The 18,425-nt window shown below is 33.2% G+C and overlaps 2 protein-coding genes across 2 annotated transcripts; both read right to left on the bottom strand.

Moving 5' to 3' along the window:
• Positions 1-2,942: 2,942 nt before the first annotated feature.
• On the bottom strand, positions 2,943-4,562 carry LOC139504213 (uncharacterized). Its single transcript, XM_071294280.1, has one exon. The coding sequence runs from the start codon at positions 4,560-4,562 to the stop codon at positions 2,943-2,945; it is 1,620 nt and encodes a 539-aa protein (XP_071150381.1).
• Positions 4,563-13,102: 8,540 nt separating this feature from the next.
• On the bottom strand, positions 13,103-18,425 carry LOC139503281 (uncharacterized). The gene is made up of 3 exons (XM_071293043.1): positions 17,938-18,425; positions 15,703-15,848; positions 13,103-13,393 (listed from the first exon to the last, which is right to left on the bottom strand). The coding sequence occupies exons 1-3, from the start codon at positions 18,075-18,077 to the stop codon at positions 13,317-13,319; spliced, it is 363 nt and encodes a 120-aa protein (XP_071149144.1). The 5' UTR covers positions 18,078-18,425; the 3' UTR covers positions 13,103-13,316.

Below are 18,425 nucleotides of genomic sequence, written 5' to 3'. Positions count from 1 at the left end.
GACCTGATAAACAATTTAACTCCGTGTCAGATTTGCTCTTAATGCTTTGGTTTTTGAGTTATAAGCCAAAAACTGCATTTTACCCCTATTATCTATTTTAAGCCATGTCGGCCGTCTTGGTTGGTTGACCGGGTCACCGGACACATTTTTTTAGACTAGATACCCCAATGATGATTGTGGCCATGTTTGGTTAAATTTGGCCCAGTAGTTTCAGAGAAGAACATTTTTTTTAAAGATTACTAAGATTTACGAAAAATGGTTAAAAATTGACTATAAAGGGCAATAACTCCTAAAGGGGTCAACTGACCATTTTAGTAGTGTAAACTTATTTTTAAATCTTACTTTGCTGAACATTATTGCTGTGCACTATTTATCTCTATCTATAATATTATTCAAGATAATAACCAAAAACAGCAAACTTATCTTAAAATTTCCAATTCAGGGGCAGCAACGTAACCTAACAACGGGTTGTTCGATTCATCTGAAATTTTTCAGGCAGATAGATCTTGACCTGATAAACAATTTATTTCCTGTCAGATTTGCTGTTAATGCTTTAGTTTTTGAGTTATAAGCCAAAAACTGCATTTTACCCCTATTATCTATTTTAAGCCATGTCGGCCATCTTGGTTGGTTGACCGGGTCACCGGACACATTCTTAGGACTAAATACCCCAATGATAATTGTGGCCAAGTTTGGTTTAATTTCGCCCAGTAGTTTCAGAGGAGAAAATTTTTGTAAAAGATTACTAAGATTTACGAAAAATGGTTAAAAATTGACTATAAAGGGCAATAACTCCTAAAGGGTCAACTGACCATTTCAGTAGTGTTGACTTATTTGTAAATCTTACTTTGCTGAACATCATTGCTGTGCAATATTTATCTCTATCTATAATATTATTCAAGATAATAACCAAAAACAGCAAACTTATCTTAAAATTTCCAATTCAGGGGCAGCAACCTAACAACGGGTTGTTCGATTCATCTGACATTTTCAAGGCAGATAGATCTTGACCTGATAAACAATATAACTCCATGTCAGATTTGCTCTTAATGCTTTAGTTTTTGAGTTATAAGCCAAAAACCGCATTTTACCCCTATTATCTATTTTAAGCCATGTCGGCCATCTTGGTTGGTTGACCGGGTCACCGGACACATTTTTTAGACTAGATACCCCAATGATGATTGTGGCCAAGGTTGGTTTAATTTGGCCCAGTAGTTTCAGAGGAGAAGATTTTTGTAAAAGATTACTAAGATTTACGAAAAATGGTTAAAAATTGACTATAAAGGGCAATAACTCCTAAAGGGGTCAACTGACCTTTTCAGTAGTGTTGACTTATTTGTAAATCTTACTTTGCTGAACATTACGCTGTGCACTATTTATCTCTATCTATAATAATATTCAAGATAATAACAAAAAACAGCAAATTTATCTTAAAATTTCCAATTCAGGGGCAGCAACCTAACAACGGGTTGTTCGATTCATCTGAATTTTTAAGGCAGATAGATCTTGCTCTTAATGCTTTGGTTTTTGAGTTATAAGCCAAAGACTGCAATTTACCCCTATTATCTATTTTAAGCCATGTCGGCCATCTTGGTTGGTTGACCGGGTCACCGGACACATTTTTTAGACTAGATACCCCAATGATGATTGTGGCCAAGGTTGGTTTAATTTGGCCCAGTAGTTTCAGAGGAGAAGATTTTTGTAAAAGATTACTAAGATTTACGAAAAATGGTTAAAAATTGACTATAAAGGGCAAAAACTCCTAAAGGGTCAACTGACCATTTCAGTGGTGTTGACTTATTTGTAAATCTTACTTTGCTGAACATTATTGCTGTGCACTATTTATCTCTATCTATAATATTATTCAAGATAATAACCAAAAACAGCAAAATTTTCTTAAAATTTCCAATTCAGGGGCAGCAACCTAACAACGGGTTGTTCGATTCATCTGAAATTTTCAAGGCAGATAGAACTTAACCTGATAAACAATTTCATTCCGTCAGATTTTCTCTTAATGCTTTGGTTTTTGAGTTATAAGCCAAAAACTGCAATTTACCCCTATTATCTATTTTAAGCCATGTCGGCCATCTTGGTTGGTTGACCGGGTCACCGGACACATTTTTTACTGACTTTAAAATCGAAAAGTGAAAATACAGTATAATATATAATCTCCAAATCAAAGAATGTGTTCTTGTTGCCATAACGGAGTTACTTTCCTTTAAAAAAAAGAGAAAGAAATGTGATGGGATTCAACAGACGAAGAAATTAATACATGCAATGAACGATTGAAATGAATTCATAAAACAAATTTAAAGCTAAAAAGTTGTTATTGTTGGCATTAATTTTCTGTATAGACAAATGGAAGTATGATCGTAATACTATGTATTGAAGACTTGATCACTTAGATAGGTTGCTAGTCAAAATACACATGTGAATAGTCGGTAAGATAAATTCGTTACACGATGTGCTAGTAACCTAACACGATATATATGGGGTCAGTAAATTCCATATGGGGAATCGAGCCTCGCTCTCACCCCATATGGAATTTACTGAACCCATATATATCGTATTAGGTCACTATCACACCTTGTAACTAATAGTATCACAATCATATAAACATATATATATATAAAAAAAAATGTTGTTTGTGCTGTATTTAGACCCCTCTACCAAGAAAATAGTTTTACATGCACACGTATAAAAATGGCGCTTTTTATCCAACGCATTCATATTTTTTTTAAATTGTATCGTGTAAAGTTAAGATTTAATGAATATGGCTATAATGTATAGGTCCCTTTTGATCCTATAGCCATAGTGTTTCTATATTTTGATACATGCTTGGCATTTGATTTGTTTAGTTTGAACGCTCCATATTTTAAGTAAGTCCCGATTTCGTATCCGACACAATATATTAATAACGTCTCGTTTTCGTCTATACCAATTTAAACATTTGTTTTGTATACACAAACAACCGTGGAGACATTATTAATAACACACAGCTTTGTGCAGTCATTGTTAAAGCACATTCCAGAGGGAAAGCTAATCTCATCGCTTTTGTTTAGCATTTCCTCGCAATTTTGTCCATTTAATGACATTCTCTGTACGGTACTTGCATAGAAATCCCCGAAATAAATGTTTCTATGTCGATCAAGTGTTACTCCTGCTATACCGGAAGCGAGCCTACTGTATACTTCTGTTCCGTCTAATTTCAGACACAGGAGTTTGTCCTCAATTCTAGCAATAATTTGCTCATTTAAGTTATCGTATAGCAAAGAATGAATATCTGATTTAAGATTTACGGATTCAAGTGTTGTAAGAACTATCCCATCTGTGTTTAATATTTTAATAATACCCCCATTTCCGCCAACGTAAATGTTGTCACTCCCAGCCGCGATGACAATACATCTAAATCTAACGTTAACTTTGTCGCCCGATGTCATCTTTGAGGTGTTTATAAATTGTATACGGTCAATTTCAGGTAATGTAACAACGGCTTTGTCAGTACCAGGTATAACAGCAACACATCTCGGTACAGAGGAAAACCGTATCTCTGTTTCATATGTGAAGTCGCAGAAGACAAAGAGTAATGGATCTAAAGACGAATCATTGGTCACAAGCAACTTATCATCTTCAGTCACTGATAAATCCGAAAAATTATATTTCCTGTAATTCGGACTTCCTAGTTTTAATTCCGTGTCCTTTTGAAACCCAACAATACGCTTTGTTGGTTCAGTTATAACCTGGGCCTGCTGAAACTTCCATGGTTTAAATTGAAAATGACACGATGTAGAAGCCTCTAACAATGAGCCAAAGAAATCAATCTTGAAATCTTCGTTTTCAGGAAAGGTTAAAGTGATTTCTTCTGAACTCAATACCATCTGCTGAATATTTACTTCTGCGATTTGGGAATTTGTAACTTGACGACGCAAGGATATAAACAGCTGATCATTCGATCCATGCCGCTTCAAGTAATCTATTTCTTTTTCATTTGCTTTTAAGGTGTCCAAGACTTGGGATATTTCTTCCATTTGTTTGTTGATTTTCATTTCTTGTTTGCGGTGGTGCGATGACACTCTGTCATTAAGTTTCCGTTCCCAATCGTCAATTTGTTTTAATAATTTCGATTTCACTGCTCCGATTTGCTTACTAATCGCTGTCTTAGATTTCTCTAGTGATTGCAAGTATAACCGTCTGTTATCGGTTAAATCATTCAAAGATGCAACTAGATGCTTTCTTATTTTAATGCAATCGGTAAATAGTGCAGAATTTTTGACATCGTTTGAGGCAAGTTCTAATGGAAGTAAGTTTTGACAAACCTTATGTTCATTCGAAATACAAGTTCTACAGCACACAATTTCATGATCTGGGCAGTAGCAATCCAAGAGCATTCCCAAATGGACGTTGCAGATTTCTGTGTCAGATATTGGAACATTGGAATCGACTGACAACAGATCGATAAGATGGTGAGATTTAAACGCTTTAACCAGTGTATGTATTTCAGCGCAGTCTGAACAAAGTCTTTCTCCACAGTTGGAGCAATACTTTGCTCCATTCAATGACATATTGGCCTTATAACAAGTGTCACAAACATAAGCTGATGCCATAACAAGTGTTCTGAAAAGAAATAAATATATATATATATTTTTTAAATCATTCTACAAAGCAAACACATTGGTATTAAATGGATTACATATATGCACATATCAGTCTTAATTAACATATCGTACCGGTTTATCTAAAAGAAAAAAGAAAAAAAAACTATGAAAGCTTTACAAAATGTATGCATGGTAATGAATTTAAACCTGTATATATGGCCAAATCGGCCATGGTCGCAAGTTTATTCAATTTGTTGGACTTGAACTGGTTCCAATGTCAATGGCGATTTATCCACAAACAAACATGTTTTAACCATGTGTTAACGTCAAAATGTCATAGTTATCTAAACATGATTTTGAAGAGGGGAATATGCGTTATTGATCTTGCGATCAGTTAGCATTTACCGATCAGTCAATGTCACGATATCGAAAAGACGTTTGATACGTTAGGATAGAGATTTATTACGAAAAAAACATTGGTTTGTTTTAATTTTGATAACAAGTTTCGGAAATGGGTCAAACTTTATACTCAAATAGATCTACGATATTGAGAAGTGTTTTAAAAGTTGTTTAAAAGTTAACTTTTCTAAAATCGAAGCAACATGGATTACCTGAAATAAATTTAACAAAGAAGGTTCCTTTCCCATTAAATTTAAATTAACAGCTGGTTTTAAAACCTTAAGTTTGAAATTTAATGCTTTTGGAATTTTGTTTTTTTAATATAGATACACGCAAAGAAAAAATGGAATCAATGCTAATAATTAAATAGTGGGAAATTAGAAACATAACCTTGATCGGTAAATTTGTAATTCTTAAATCACTTGAAATACCGATGCTTTATTTGTGTCAATTCATCTACTCATGTTCCGAGATCTTATGAAATTAAAATTAAACGTGATATCAACAGTTTTCTATGGAATAGTGGTTCTCCGAAAGTTTAATCTGAAGTAATTAAAAAGTCTCCTTGGTAGGTGTAAAACAAAGCCCCAAATTTTGAATTACAGCTTTTATCATTTCGTATTATGTGGGAAAACGATTTCTGTCAATGCATGACTCAAAATTTAAACATGTTACCAACTTGAAGATATTTTTCCCTGTTTTTGATTTACAGGATTTATTTATGAGTAGATCATTCATGTCTGTTTCTCAACTCACTAGCGACATTTGTCCGCAGTTTGTTTATCTTTAATTGCCTTCTATTTTACCGACTGTGTCCTATTTCTGATGTGATATTTTTACATTTTGCAGATATGCATGGTTTTTTTTTGTATGAATTTCTGAAATTAAGACGAGGAGTTATGGAACTTCAATCTTTGAACAAGGGACGGGTGTATCATGCGGTGATATCTAAAATACTATATGTTCCTGAAATTTCCCAGAAGATAGATTTACGAAACAAACCCTATTTTTTGAAGAAAAAAAAGAAAAGATGGTGTAACCGAATTGAGCCTATTTCTTTCTACAAGTAAAAGGGAGAAAAATGTACCTAACAATCATTAATAGAGTTGTAACATTTGAGTTATCTTCCCTTACATTATATTGTTCAGCTGAAAAATGTTTCTTATCAATGCGAATTTATGGTATTTACTATGAAAACATTCAATATAATGAAAGAGATCACGTAAGAAGTAAAATCACAAAGAAAAACTCAAAAAGGAAAGTCCCTATCTAGTCAAATGTCAAAATCAAAAGCTCAAACACATCAAACGAATGATAACAGTTGTCATATTCCTGATAATATATTTATTATCCAAATACACATTAATTTAAAATATGGCACAAGTTTCTCTCACATATATATGCCATTGTTGACATCAATGTTTACAAGATAACTTTTATTTCATTTAAGGTGGTACCCAACACTTTAGCTAAAATTAATTTGGGTCGTTTAATTTTCTTAAAATTTTGACAAAGTATTTACTTTGACCCTTTTACAAAAATATAAAAATTTCAAAAAAAATTAACCAACCGTTTTATCAGAAAAATTACACTGGTTATATAGCAGTTTGACAAACACTTATTTTGATCATTGAGAAGCTTAATATTCCCTTAACAACGCAACGTAATTAAAACGTTTAGCTGATTTTACAGAGTTATCTCCCTGTAGTGTTAGGTACCACCTTTAAAAGAAACTTTTTTTTTCTTCGTAGCGTGCATTCCATCTACGTAAGACAAACGCCAGGCACACGCTAACATACGTTTCTTGAACGCTTAGGTACGCTTCTCTTACCGTAAACAATACGATATACCGCTACTTACATGTATCATTAAGAACTATTTATTAAATAATAATTTTAATGATTTTTTGTTTTTATTTTAGTTTTGTGTGAAGCTCCTTGGTTTGCTGATTGCAGGATTATTACTTATTCCTGAAAGCTATGCTACATACGATAAAATAGAGTGTCACGAATGTGACCGAATGGTATATTACTGTGCTTTTCGTTGTCAATGGCAACCAACATATGCTAAATTATATTATTGTGACGATCATTGTACTCGACGAAACCTAGCTTGTCAATTCCGTTGTAAGAGGAGAAATGGTCAGCCATTACTTGTACAAAACGTACCAATTGCCAGGAAAATTGGAGGCGCAGCGACAAAGGGGCAGCCAGGAAGAATAAGTGAGGAAGATATTAAACAGTACTACCAGCACCGAAAATAAAGACAATTTATTGTCGATGTGAAAGGAAGTAGAAAGAGGGACCAATCATTTAACGAATTCAACCTTATTTGGCTATCTAATATTTTCAAACATCACAGTATGAAAGGGATATTGAAATTATCAAATAAAGCAATCATCACTTTTAGTTTATGTATGTTTGTTTCAAACGCACATACATGTGTAAAAATAGATATTATCATTTTTTTTTCAACGCACATGCATATTACGCAAATAGATATTATCATATCTGAAACTCTCATGTAAATTTTTGACAGCACAATAAGTCAATTTACTCACGAGTCGAAAACAAACTTACATCGTCATGGCAACAAACAAAAGGTTGAGCGATAAAAAGACAAACAACAGTCTACAAATCACAAAAAAAATAAAAGGACCGAGCAACACAATTCCCGCTCAAAACCAGGAGCTAACGATAAATGCATTCGGGAGTTCGCTTCTCATTTTCAAAGTAATTAACTTTTCAAAACACTAGCTTATATTTATAGGGGATTATTAAAAAATCCAAAGAGCAAATAAAATAAATAGGTCACCGTGCTTGTTTTCGAGATATTAGCCATTGAAATTTTGGCGGGAAAATATTCTCTCTTGACTTTTCATAGCTTCATCATTGACAAGAAAAATGGGGGTCACCGGGCAAAATTTTTCAAGGCATTCAAATGGATAAAACCAAAGGATTCCGAAAATCTGACCAAAAATCCAAAACTTGACAAGCCATCTTCCTTAACGAAACAAATAGCAGCCATTAAGACATCTAGAATACAACACACAGTCTTAATTACAATTGTAATTATAATCAAATACGACAAAATTCAAGTCGTCACGAATGATTGCGAAAAAAACAAACAGAAATAATTCAAAGTAAAGTCATCAACTAAAACTTCTCAGAAAAAAAAAAGAAATGATCCAAGACAACCACTGACTTGGGACATATATCGACTTACATATGTTAAATATCTATCAATAATTATTTGTTGGTTGATTTTTACATTCACCATGTCTCCTTCCCATGATTTTTTAGGTAAAGTTTGGTCAACATTTTTGTTTTTTTCGTTGTTGTATTTTACAAACATATGATTATATCTTCCTCAATAATTCTCAATCGGCCTGTTAGTTCATGAAGATCTGGATGGGTTTATACTAAGAGAGAACAATTTGCGAACATTACAGAAAAATGGACCAAGACAAAAAAAAAGTATAGAGAAAAATAGGACATAAAATACACAATGACTGTAACTTTGGCCTTGAGATGAATAACAAAAAGTTCCTTTGGGTTGGTTTTTTGTTGTTGTTTTTTTTTTGGCTGTTCCAAGTCCTGATTTGTAGTCATGGATATATATTCCATCTTTATATAAAAGAATAGAGAGAAATGGGTTCCGAAAATCTAAGAAAAAGAGAATGGTGGGTAACAAATACAAAGAATAGAGAACATTGCCGAAACAGAGGCGCATTTAATGGGGAGAAGGCCCCAACCCCACCCTTATGTGTAAAAAATTTGGGTTGATTATATATAAAAATCAACGAAGCACGAATTGAGCATTTCTCCTTTTAGGCAACCAGTGGGCCCCACCTATGACAATTTTTGGATCCGCCACTATAAGAAATTAATGAATGCTGAAATGAAGGGCATACAAATCATATCCTCGTTTATTTGAATTACTCAATTCGCCGTTTCAGAATCTAATGCATCCTGGGTAATATTTTCAAAAGCGTACACCAAAGCATTTTGATTGGTTTAAAACGTTATAAACAATGGAAATTAAACTAATGACGTAACGTTATTTTCACTTTGGGGTACGAACAATGAAATTACCCATGATGCTTTAGATTCTGAAACGGCGAATTAGTCTGCAGTCTATCCTATTTATTTTTTCACCAACGTAATACATAGCTTGATGTGCACCTGTGCATTGTCATTGGTAGAATCTGTATTTTATAAAATAAGTCTGTTCGGAAAAATACGGCATCGTTTTAAATATCAATAGACTTGGCAGCTTGTCAGATCATTCCTTTGCAAAAACCTATATTGACAGTTTTAGCGTTATAGAAATTTTCCGTGTGATAGACCTAACTTTAACCTAGAAGCTGAACAATATAACACCAATAAGATTATATTCTCCCCACAATTTGCTTTGGGTGTTGTAAAGTTTCTACCGGTTTTGTGTCGTAAATTAACACACTATATTGTACAGTTACTCTTCCACTTATGAAAAATAAAAGGTTTATATCTATTGATAAATTATTATACATCAATTTAATTCTGACGAGTACAACAAGTTCAGGGCAATTGCAATGATACACATATAGCTGATGTGACACTTTAAACATCTATTTTATAAGGAAAACAGCCAATCGAAAGAGTCTTCGAACGAATATGTATGTACATCTGATCAAGGAAAAAAATGACCTATGTCAAAAATTGATCGATTCCGGAAATAACCAAGTTCATAAAGGTTACTCTGCTGGCAAACCAACATATTCGAAAATGAACCTGTAAAGTACACAAGACAGGAATCCCAGAGAAATTGACATACTGATCTCGTGCAGGGGATGTTCATTTCTCACGGTTGCCATTTTTGTTATGATGAATTACATGTTTCATTTCTATTCAGAAATCAATGAATATTTAAAAGTTAGCAATTTGTGGATCAAAACTAAACACAAGTTCAAATAATATATAAGTGAGTGAATTCTGTAAACTTTTATAAGTGTAACTTGCACTTGTCAATACAGCACTCGACAGGAAGCCAACCAAGTAAGCATGATTTCAACATCTTTGGTTGACGCTACTACAGGAATTTCCACTCCGTAAATTTCCATGGCTCTCGAACGCTCAGAGATTTCTACACAAGATAAAAATATGTCACAATTATTATGTACCATACTATACTTACCTAGATATATAAGTTTTCAGTTCCAAATATTTTTTGAAACAATACACATTTAAATTAAAAGATTAACCAAACCAAATCGACTGCTGCAAATATACCTAAAGAAACAACTATTTTTCATATGAATAAGGTGCACACTCAAAAGTAAGTTTATTACTAAAACAGTGACTGAAAATATCAACCCAATAATAGAATTTAAAAAAATCGGTATACTAACAGTACAAAATCAGTACCGAAACACTACTGACGAAATCAGCACTGAAACAGTACTGACAAAATCTGAACTGAAACAGTACTGTAAAAATCAGTACTGAAACAATACTGACGAAATCAGTACTGAAACAGTACTGATAAAATCGGTACTGATAAAATCAGTACTGAAACAGTACTGTCAAAATCAGTACTGAAACAGTACTGTCAAAATCAGTACTGAAACAGTACTGTAAAAATCAGTACTGAAACAGTACTGACGAAATCAGTACTGAAACAGTACTGATAAAATCGGTACTGAAACAGTACTGATAAAATCAGTACTGAAACAGTACTGTCAAAATCAGTACTGAAACAGTACTGTCAAAATCGTTACTGAATAAACAGAAAGTATAACAATACAAGTTTTCTGTCTTGCCGAACAGTACTGATATATACGAGGGTAGAAATGTACCAAAAAAACGTGAGTAAATTCTTGGTAGTGTAGAACCAAATCCTAAAATAAGTTTTACATCACAAACATACCTGAACTGAAATTAAAACTAAAAATTTTAAATGTGTCTATTCACTGAGAACTAAGATCAAACCAAATTGTGTAAACTCCTATATTACAATGTACATTTGACTGTTAAAATCATTTTTGTCCGCTCATCTGACCTTTGCTTAGATTTTTTTTTCAAACACAATATTCTGTATTTGTTTGAGCGCGCAAAGCACAGTGAAAAAGCAGAGACCCACATTCGGATGTATCTAGAGACATATAATATTAAAAATACAAAGCCGATCATGATTTAGGAGTAATCATAGCAAATAATTTATAAAAAGTATAAAAGGATCCAAATTATAATATCATATTTTGTTGATTATCACATTGAAAGCCAACTTTGTCTTCATAACAGTGTATACTCAAACATTCATCTGTACTTTTAGTACTTGTACTTCTAATACTTTTAACTGCTAAAGGAGATCACGACGATATACGTCTGTTCGTCGAGTTGCGAATCTTTTGTATTATATTTCTCTGGTCTAACGGATGCATACCCTATATCCTTTCTTTTCTATTTACGAATGGAGAATCATGGGGTTAGAAAATATGCTGATTAGAATATGATGGGCAAAAAATACCAAGAATAGAGAAAAATGGCCTAAAAATTAAGAAATTCTTAATACTATGCAGCTCAGTTTTGAAAAATCCAGGGTTTATTTATTGATAAATCATTATACATCAATCTAATCCTGACCTGTATGACATCAACTACAAGGCACATAAATACACACATATATATATATATATTTACATCTGTATAGTTGATTTAGATGCCTAAGCATCTATTTCTTATTGAAAATAGCCAATCGATAGATCAGATCAAGGATAAAAAAAATGGCCTATGTCAGAGAGTGATATTCCGGAAATAGCCAAGATCATATAGGTTATTCTGTTGGCAAACTAACATTTAGCAAAATCAAGAAAATGAACCTATAAAGTACACAAGACGGGAATCAAAGAGAAATTAACATACTGATCTCGTGCAGGTGAAAGTTCACTTTTCACGGTGGCCATTTTTGCTGTGATAAATAACATGTTTCATATCTATTCAGAAATCAATAAATATAAAGTTAGCAATTTGTGGTTCAAAACTAAACACAAGTTAAAATAATATGTAAGTGCGTGACTTCAGTCTACTTTCAAAATAGTAACATAATTGCACCTGTCAATATAGAACTCGACAAGAAGCCAACCAAGTAAGCTTTGTTCTAACATGTTTGGTTAAGGTTACTACTTGCTTGTCCTCTACATATAATTTCAATATCTCTGTAAAACTTAAAGATTTTGAGGAACCAAATTCCAGTATTAATTTTTACTTTACAAAACAAACCTGACTATCGTACAAGTGAGAGGTTAAGCGCTTTTAAACCGGATTCAATCCACCATTGTTGTCTATTCGTTTGATGAGTTTTATCATTTGATTTTGCCATTTGATGAGGAACTTTTCGTTTTGAATTTTCCTTGGATTTCAGTATTTTTGTGATTCAATACTGACCTGAAATCAAGACTGAAATTTTTTCATTCACTGGGAACTATGTTTTATCATTTGATTTTGACATTTGATTAGGAACTTTTCGTTTTGAATTTTCCTTGGATTTCAGTATTTTTGTGATTTAATACTGACCTGAAATCAAGACTGAAATTTTTTCATTCACTGGGAACTATGGTCAAACCAATGTGTAAAATCTTATATTAAATCATTTTTCGACGGTCCGATCCGCTTTGCCAATATTTGCTTTGCATGTTTGTTTTTTCATCTAATGTATATGTACGTAAAAGGAAACATCATTTTTTTCTGTATTTGTATAAACACACAAAGCACAGTGAAAAAGCTGAAGCCTATATGCGGGTGTACCTAGAGACATACCATATCAAGAATACAAAGCCGATCATGATTTAGGAGTAATAAAAGCAACAATTGGGTCAACATTTACAATTAATTCTACATAGGCGGTAATGGTAACGTTTTCCTCCGTTGCTCAGTCCATATCGTTTACTTGAACATGTATAATGGCTCATATCGAAGCTGATACATTTATACATGTCTGGTTAAATTTTCGGGTTGGCAAGTGAAATTACCTTTTTCGCAAATTGCTGGACCCCGGAAGATGGTGAAAAATGTCACTCTCCTCATGAAATAATCCCAAAATTCTGATCATAAAATTCAATACAAACATTGTCCTTTCTAATAATTTATTTCATGTCAAATCTACATATTTCTTTTCTCATCACATCAGCTCTATAAAACAGTTCTTATTGTTCATTTATGTCCATTTTTAAAATCACAGCATCCACAATTGTAAGGCGGACTAATATTGTTTTTTAATTACGTCATCTGAGTTCCTCATCTCAAGGTCCATTAGGGACCCTGACCCATATTATATCAGCAAATGTCAGATTCCACTTGTATTGCAGTATGAATGCCTTCGGTACACCTTTTCGAACAATTCTGTGATGTTTTTTTCCGCATCTGAAATAAAATAAGTAAATTTTTAGTATTTTTAAGTAAGCATGCTTATTACTGTTCCTTATATCTTTTAGTAGAAAAAAGCACAAAATCCATATGTTACCACTTCACAACTTAGACATTGATTAAGACTTTTCATAGCTTAAAGTGCCTTTCAACAAACCTTCATTACCTTACTGACTTTATAAAAATCATCATGTTTAGATGATAATTCATGAAAATATTGTGTTTTTCACTCAGAAAATAATGTTTTTGATATTTTTTTCTTTCATAGAAGGAATAGAACATTTTTATTTTTATATAACTGTTAAGATCATTCACAGACCATTCTAAAACAGGTTTTAGTTTTAAAATCCATCAAGTAATAACCATTTTAGAGTTCTTTTTGTGTGAGTGTTCAAATAGGGCAAAATGGTGCTTTTCTTTGGTAAAGAGAACATTGTGACGTCATCGCTTTTGTGATGTCATGACTTTATGACGTCATAATTTAGAATTGTACAAACATAACAGAGTGTTTATTTATTCAATAATGAAAGGGAAAAGGAAAAGAAACCAATATAAGGTTGGTAACCAAGCCCATCTATTGCGTTTTGTATCCCTAACAACAGATCAAGGTTGTGGTGTTATTAATGGTGTTGCTCCATCTACAGCTCCATCTACACCTCCATCTACACAGGTTTTAAAAAATTTATCTATGCAAGTTTCACCTGCACCACCTAAACTTAAATTTTCTAATTCCACTACAGATTTGACACCTAAAAACACCACAGAGTCTGTCTGGTTACCCCGCCTTACAGAAAAGAAATTCAAGCTGTACTCAAAAGAGAGTTACGATAAAAAATCTTATGTAGCCCCACAAACTGAAAAATGTGCGACTACAGTCAAACTACTAAGACCACATAAATTGTCAGATGATTATTTAGATGAATATATAGAGGAGAAAAGTACTGAAAATAGAACAGTAGATAGAGATCTTAATATTTTAATGATCAATAGTCTTATACTTTGTCATTTAAATAAAAGTCCAAAGTGTGTTGTTCCACATTTTGAACTGGTACAAGAGACTCAATGGGGTCTTGGTTGGATGTGGGAAATGAAGTGTACCAAGGGTAAATTTATTTCAGAAAAATATAAACTATTTAGAGAAATTAACACAGGACGTGCTGGTCGCAAGAGTGCTACAATTAACTATGGGTTTCAGACTGGCGTGATAAACTGTAATATTGGTAATGATAGCGCACGACTACTTTAAACTAGTTCATGTATTCCTCCTATGTCATAAGGAACAATGCAGAGAATAACAAATAACGTTTGTGACAAGGTTGTAAAACTTGCTGAAAATGAAACCGAACAAGTGGTTGAGAGTTTCAGAAAGAGAAATCAAACCTTAGGGTTAAATAAAATAGTCCTGTAAAATTACAAATGGATGGTACCTATCAGAGTGTGCATATAAAAAGTAGGCATAAAATGGGACAAAATGCATCACAAGTTATTGGTATTGCCTGTGAAAATGAAACTGACAATCATGATATCATTGGTTTTCACCTTGTAAACAGTCTTTGCTGGGTTGGTGCATGGTTACGCGGTAAAGGTTATGACATTGAATGTCCTAATCACGAGTGATGCACACCATATACAAATAGGTATGATCCTTTGAGTGAGAAGGATCTTGGGTATGAAATAGGTAAAAAAAATTGCTAAACTTGATTTACTTGAGGACTATTGTACTACTGATGGGGATGCAAAATGTGTACAAGGTTTACAAGAAGCAATGCAAGAAATATTTGACCCTTTATGGTCAGTAAATAGACTGGCAGATACTATACACCGGGGTCAAAGTCAGTTCCGTGAGGTATTGCGAGCAAAATTTAGTGTCGGTATGTTCCCTGGAGCTACAAAGGCCCAAAGGAATGATATTAAAATAGCTTTTGCCAATGATTTAAAATTACGTTCACATGGTATAATGAAATGTTTATTTGCAAAATATAATGGTGACCGACAACAAATTTCAAAATGTTTGCCACGCATTGTTAAGTCAGTCGTGAATTGTTATAGTGGTAATTGTAGCGATACGTGTAGATGGAGCATAACACTATGTAATGGTGGTATAAAAACTAGTTGGTGGTACAAATCTATTAACCTTAGCAGTCATGGTTTACTAAATGGGTCTTTGAAACCAAATAAAGCTGACAAATTATTACTAGAATCATTGTTAGAAATGAAACTTTCCCAGACCGCTTTAAACCAGATGCAATTTTTCAGCAATATTAATAAGTGCGAGTCCGTCAATAGGACAATTTCTACATACCTACCTAAGAATAAGAATTTTTCACGCAATGCCTTAGGCCGTGCATCTGCAGCAGTCTTGAAAGTCAATAATAAAAGGGATGTTGCATTGGCTAAGACCCTAAAAGCTGTAGGTTGTGGTCTAGGTAGAAAGTCTCGTGCTGTAGTGGCTCTGAAAAAAATACGTAAACGTGAAATATATGATTGTGCATATCAAAAAAGTGTACGTGTCAAATTAAACAGGTTAAAAGCTCGCAAAAAACAGGCTATCGATTTCTTGTTAAACAAAAGTGCGAAACAGGTTGATTAGTGGATATAAAAAAACATCAGTTAAAACCAAAGCTATGTCAGAATTCAACTCCGAAAGAATTTGTTCCACAGCCAGGTTGTAGTTCTTGGCCAGATTAACATTTGTATTAAAAGGTTACACAATATGTTGGGTTTTTTTTCAGCCTTTCAGGAAGCTACTGCATACAGTATTTAGTTATTTATTTATTTATCTATTTACAGAGAATACTAAATATCGTATCATATATTAAAACAAACACTTTTTCAGGAATGTATGAGCTTGATTTGAGTTAGTTGTGTTTTTTTTAAATTAAAAAGTTTGTTTCATTTTAAGTTTGTTATGAAAATGGGAAAATGGTCCAAGACACTGAAATAAACTTTGTATCAGACAAAAAGACCACTTCATATCTCCCAATGCATCCATGCATCCAGCCACAGTACATGCATTTATTGGAAAAAATATACAATGATATGAAATAAAGTTATAAACAAAATAAAACCATGTAAAATGAATATTACAACGTTAAGTCATTCACAGTTTGTCTTTGTAACTCGATGTCATATTTGGATATTTTTTTCATTCTGTTATTCTTTATTTTGTTTTTTGTTGTCTTATTTAAATAATGACTCTCATACTTTGTTCATTCATTTGTCTCTATGTTTCACTTTCATTTAGTTCTTTAAGCATGTTTACTTCCGTTGATTGAATGACCCAGTTTTCTGACACAGTGAATGAAACCATCAAGAGTTACTCCCCTTGCACTGTAAAAATTAGTAAATACTGGTGAAAAAAACACATAAATTATTCCAGGCATAGATTACCTTAGCCGAGTTTGGCACAACTTTTGGAATTTTGGATCCTCAATGCTCTTCAACTTTGTACTTGTTTGGCTTTATAAATATTTTGATGTGAGCGTCACTGATGAGTCTTATGTAGACGAAACGCGCGTCTGGCGTACTAAATTATAATCCTGGTACCTTTGATAACTATTTCCACCACTGGGTCGATGCCACTGCTGGTGGACGTTTCGTCCCCGAGGGTATCACCAGCCCAGTAGTCAACACTTCGGTGTTGACATGAATATCAATAATGTGGTCATTTTTATAAATTTCCTGTTTACCAAACTTTGAAATTTTTGAAAAACTAAGGATTTTCTTATTCCAGGCATAGATTACCTTAGCCGTATTTGGCACAACTTTTTGGAATTTTGGATCCTCAATGCTCTTCAACTTTGTACTTGTTTGGCTTTATAAATATTTTGATGTGAGCGTCACTGATGAGTCTTATGTAGACGAAACGCGCGTCTGACGTACTAAATTATAATCCTGGTACCTTTGATAACTATATAAATGTTTGACTTCGAGCTTACAATCTTGCATGAACATGTTTGCCATGTTTGTTTCAGTGTCTTGGGGGTATTAGGGTGGGCTTTTTTCCCATTCTCGTTTTTTACTTGTGTTAAACGTTTAATATGGAGGTAAAATGTGCAAGGCATGTAATTGACTACAAAATCATAACAAACCACAATTTCAGATTCAGCATGCAGTTAGTATAGTTTGTGCCATACACAATATGTGTGGTGCATTGGTGTGAAGCTACACATATTTTTCTTTGATTGTTAATCTCCCGAGGTTCTAAAACAATATGGTCTGTATTCACACACAATGCATTATGACAAAGGTGTGAAGCATCTAAATTTTTGTCTAAATTTGTAGATTTCAATTGCACAAACTTTTGCTAAACGTGCAACATTCATTTTAGTAAGTTTGGCATTTGGGTATGTAACATTGATCATCCCTAGAATATAATTATTTCTCCTCTGAGTGGCCCCAGTCTAAATAATGCATGTCCCATATTCTGCCTCTTCACTGTTTATAAGTATAAAAATGGTATATTTTTGAGGAAAATCAAAATTATTGGAAGCCATTTTGTATTGTTTTTAATTAAATAGCAATAAAAGAGTGTAACTGACCTCGTTTTCAGCAGCTCCCATCCGAAATTGTGATCATTGAACCAGAAAACACTCCAACACTTTTGAAATAAAATTTCACAAATTGGGTCAACATTTACAATTAATTCTACATAGGCGGTAATGGTAACGTTTTCCTCCATTGCTCAGTCCATATCGTTTTCTTGAACATGTATGATGGCTCATATCGAAGCTGATACATTTATACATGTCTGGTTAAATTTTCGGGGTGGCAAGTGAGATTACTTTTTTCGCAAATTGCTGGACCCCGGAAGATGGTGAAAAATGTCACTCTCCTCATGAAATAATCCCAAAATTCTGATCATAAAATTCAATAAAAAAAATTGTCCTTTCTAATAATTTATTTCATGTGAAATCTACATATTTCTTTTCTCATCACATCAGCTCTAAAAAACAGTTCTTATTGTTCATTTATGTCCATTTTTAAAATCACAGCATCCACAATTGTATGGCGGACTAATATTGTTTTT

This window comes from Mytilus edulis, chromosome 14 (genome assembly GCF_963676685.1).
Source record: "Mytilus edulis chromosome 14, xbMytEdul2.2, whole genome shotgun sequence".
Classification (NCBI taxonomy): Eukaryota; Metazoa; Mollusca; class Bivalvia; order Mytilida; family Mytilidae; genus Mytilus; species Mytilus edulis.
This window is presented reverse-complemented; position numbering and strand designations above follow the sequence as displayed.

Coding starts and splice junctions, on each gene's coding strand:
- LOC139504213 (XM_071294280.1), bottom strand. CDS start 4,562: ATGTCATTGAATGGAGCAAAGTATTGCTCCAACTGTGGAGAAAGACTT.
- LOC139503281 (XM_071293043.1), bottom strand. CDS start 18,077: ATGGAGGAAAACGTTACCATTACCGCCTATGTAGAATTAATTGTAAAT. Junction 15,849..17,937: donor TGGGAGCTGCTGAAAACGAG/GTCAGTTACACT, acceptor TATTTTTTTCAG/AGCCACTACAGCACGAGACT. Junction 13,394..15,702: donor TGAAAAATTCTTATTCTTAG/GTAGGTATGTAG, acceptor ATTTTATTTCAG/ATGCGGAAAAAAACATCACA.